Here is a 3,477-nt window from a genome sequence, read left to right as displayed (position 1 = left end):
CAATCAGTCAGGGTTGGGAAGGTGCTGAGAAGTGTCTGGGGCAGAATCACTGCCAGCCCTTGGCACAGGAACCTCTAGCTGCAGGACAATGCAGCTGCAGCTCCTGGAGTGATCTCCTAAAGCTGGAACATGCCTATGCCTGCAGACTCTGTGAGTACAACTCTGAGTATATCTGGTGTGGTGTAGATGAAATGCTCATGGAGCTGACATGCTGAGGGGTTCGGTTAGTCATAGAATATTTCCAAGTCAAGGATTTTGATAAAAATTAGGAAATTTCCTAAGACTTTTTATTCAGTTTCCTACTATTGGAGAGTGATGGGAAGAGAGGGTTAAATATTCAAGGTAGTATGAATTATTAGTTATGAATTTTGTCAAGTGCCTAAGACATCTGAAGTATTACTTTTAGTGATCAATAGGTTCACAGCAGATCCCTAATGTGCTTTCAGCCACTCTGCCCATGGACAGGACCAGCCTCACCTTTGCTGGAGCCATCAGGCTCAGGCTGAGCTCTCCTTTCTCCAAGCTGCAAACAGAACCTGCCCCCAGCCAGTGCCCTGCAAACAGGTGGGGTTCTGTCAGACCAAGGAGAGTGCACAGAGATTTGGGGTCTGTGATTGCTGGCATGGAGAGATCAGGCATATGGAAACACCTGCAGGAGGAAAATCTCCAGGAAGCATAGAGAAGATCAGGCAATGAGAGAAAACAAGACCCAGAATTGCTGTGGCAGGGAGAGTTTAGAGATGTCCACAGGATCCCCTCCAATGCAGCCCCTCCCTCTTAAAAAGCCCCCTCCCTCCTGTGCCCCAGCCAAGCCTCTGCCCTCAGGGCCAGGGCTCCAAGGCGTGCAGCCCCTCCTGTGCAGGCAGAGCTGCAGCAGAGCTGCAGCAGCGCCGTGGGGCAGCTCTGCAGCCCCGGGCCCAGTTCTGCACTGGCCTGCAATGCTGTCAGTGCAGCCAGGGAAGGAGCTACATCTCCCTTCATCCAGTGCCATCATAAGGACACTTGGAAGTCTCCCTGAGATTTTAGTCCAAACTAGGAGCCTCAATCCAGGGTGCAAACCTGCCCTAGAGTATCTGTGAGTTATAAGATTGATGGGGAAAGGCAGTGGTGTTGTGACACTGAAAATGCAGCTGGGTGGGTGAAATAAGCAATGTGAGTCCTTGGCTAAAAATGTGGAGCTGGGCTGTGGTGGATCCATCTGCTCTCAGCAATACCTGGTGACATTTTTGAGGAAAACATGGGAAGTTTATTGAAATCCACCTGAGCAAGGTTAAAGCCCACAGAAAATCTGAACAGGTCAGCATGCCAGACCACCTCCCCTCTCTCTCCTCTTGTCACTTGGCCTCACAGAACTGGCTGTTCTTCCTGATTGCAGAAAGAATGTTGAGGGTTTCTGATATCCAAGAATACCAGGAGAGACATGGGGGGAGCTCAAAAAGAAAACCTCAGAACACTTAAACACAGAAGCAAGTCTGTGTGTGTTAACAGAGGATGGTATATCAGGAAATGGCTTGGATTTTGGTTACAGGTATCTCCTCTAACTCTTCCCTGTCCTTTATGCATGAACAGATACCCATGGCCAGAGACAGCAAATGTCCAACAGCAGCTCCATCAGCCACTTCCTCCTGCTGGCATTGGCAGACACACGGCAGCTGCAGCTCCTGCACTTCTGCCTCTTGCTGGGCATCTCCCTGGCTGCCCTCCTGGGCAACGGCCTCATCATCAGTGCCATAGCCTGCGGCCACCACCTGCACACGCCCATGTTCTTCTTCCTGCTCAACCTGGCCCTCAGCGACCTGGGCTCCATCTACACCACTGTCCCCAAAGCCATGCACAATTCCCTCTGGGACATCAGGAACATCTCCTACACAGGATGTGCTGCTCAGCTATTTCTACTCATCTTCTTCCTTGGATCAGAGTATTCCCTCCTGACCATCATGTGCTATGACCGCTATGTGTCCATCTGCAAACCCCTGCACTACGGGACCCTCCTGGGCAGCAGAGCTTGTGCCCACATGGCAGCAGCTGCCTGGGCCAGTGCCTTTCTCAATGCTCTGCTGCACACAGCCAATACATTTTCCCTGCCCCTGTGCCATGGCAATACCCTGGGCCAGTTCTTCTGTGAAATCCCCGCGATCCTCAAGCTCTCCTGTTCACACTCCAACCTCAGGGAATTTGGGCTCCTTGTGTTTTCCATCTCTTTACTATTTGGATGTTTTGTGTTCATTGTTTTCTCCTATGTGCAGATCTTCAGGGCTGTGCTGAGAATCCCCTCTGAGCAGGGACGGCACAAAGCCTTCTCCACCTGCCTTCCTCACCTGGCTGCGGTCTCCTTGTTCCTCAGCACTGTCATGCTTGCCTACCTGAAGCCCTCCTCCATGTCCTCCCCATCCCTGGATTTGGCCCTGTCAGTTCTGTACTCGGTGGTGCCCCCAGCCCTGAACCCCCTCATCTACAGCCTGAGGAACCAGGAACTCAAGGCTGCAGTGTGGAGACTGATGACTGGATGATTTCACAAACATTAAACTGCTGGCCATTTCCTGCAAACCACTTGTAATAAAAGTCATCTTTGATATTTCTTGTTGGTTTGGTTGTGGTGGCATTTTTTGCTTCATTTTAGGTATTCATATTGTCCATAAAACCATGTCATTGTTTGTACCAATTCTCATTTTGTTTCTCTCCACCTTCCATGTGGTCACAGACTGTGTCAATGAGGGGCTGTGCTCCTGGTGACTTTAAAGGAACTAGAGGATCTCCTGGCAGAGTTGTGTGCAGAGATGCCCTTTTGTTGCTTCTCTGGAGCTGCAGCAGCAATGTCTGTGTGCAGAGCTGGGGCAGATCAGTGCTGGCACAGCAGCTGTGCCCAGCAGCAGCAGCAGCACTTGGTGTTGCCAGTGCTGCTGCCGTGGCCCTGCCCCGCTGCCCTGGTGGCCCTGGTGTTGCTGCAGGGCCTGAGTGCTCTTGGGGCCAGGCACAGCCCTGGGGGTGGCAGTGCCGGGGCTGCAGCAGGGACAGGCCATGGGCACTGCTGGGGCAGTGCTGACGCCTCGGGCCAGGGCCTGGGAGCTCCAGGCTCCTTGCCCAGGCTCTCTCAAGAACACACCCAGGCCAATGCTGAGCAGAGAAAACCCCCGTGAGCAGCTCCAGGGTGGCCATGGGCAGGCTGGGGGCAAACAGCATGGCTGGGGCTCTGCAAGGGCCCTGGGGCAGACAGGAAGGAGCAGCAGAGCAGGGGCTGATCCATCCCCAGTGTGCTGCACAGCCCAGGGCAGCGTCCCAGAGTGTCCTCATGCAGCTGCCAACAACATTCCCCCTCTGCAGCCCTGGCCTCTCCCCAGCTCACACAGGTGCCCCATCCTTGCAGGCACAGACACAGCAGCACTGGCTCAGCAGCCCCTGTTTGCATTGCACAGAGCAGGGGGAGCACCCCCATGCTGTTGCTGTGGGGACATGAACCTGAGGGAGCACAAATGCCAT

The 3,477-nt window shown here is 53.5% G+C and overlaps 1 protein-coding gene across 1 annotated transcript; it reads left to right on the top strand.

The window, feature by feature from the left end:
* The first annotated feature begins 1,592 nt into the window (after positions 1–1,592).
* Positions 1,593–2,510, top strand: LOC131092345 (olfactory receptor 14J1-like). Its single transcript, XM_058039002.1, has one exon. The coding sequence runs from the start codon at positions 1,593–1,595 to the stop codon at positions 2,508–2,510; it is 918 nt and encodes a 305-aa protein (XP_057894985.1).
* The last annotated feature ends 967 nt before the right edge of the window (positions 2,511–3,477 follow it).

The sequence above is a fragment of the Melospiza georgiana genome, chromosome 21, assembly GCF_028018845.1.
Source record: "Melospiza georgiana isolate bMelGeo1 chromosome 21, bMelGeo1.pri, whole genome shotgun sequence".
Taxonomy (NCBI): Eukaryota; Metazoa; Chordata; class Aves; order Passeriformes; family Passerellidae; genus Melospiza; species Melospiza georgiana.
This window is presented reverse-complemented; position numbering and strand designations above follow the sequence as displayed.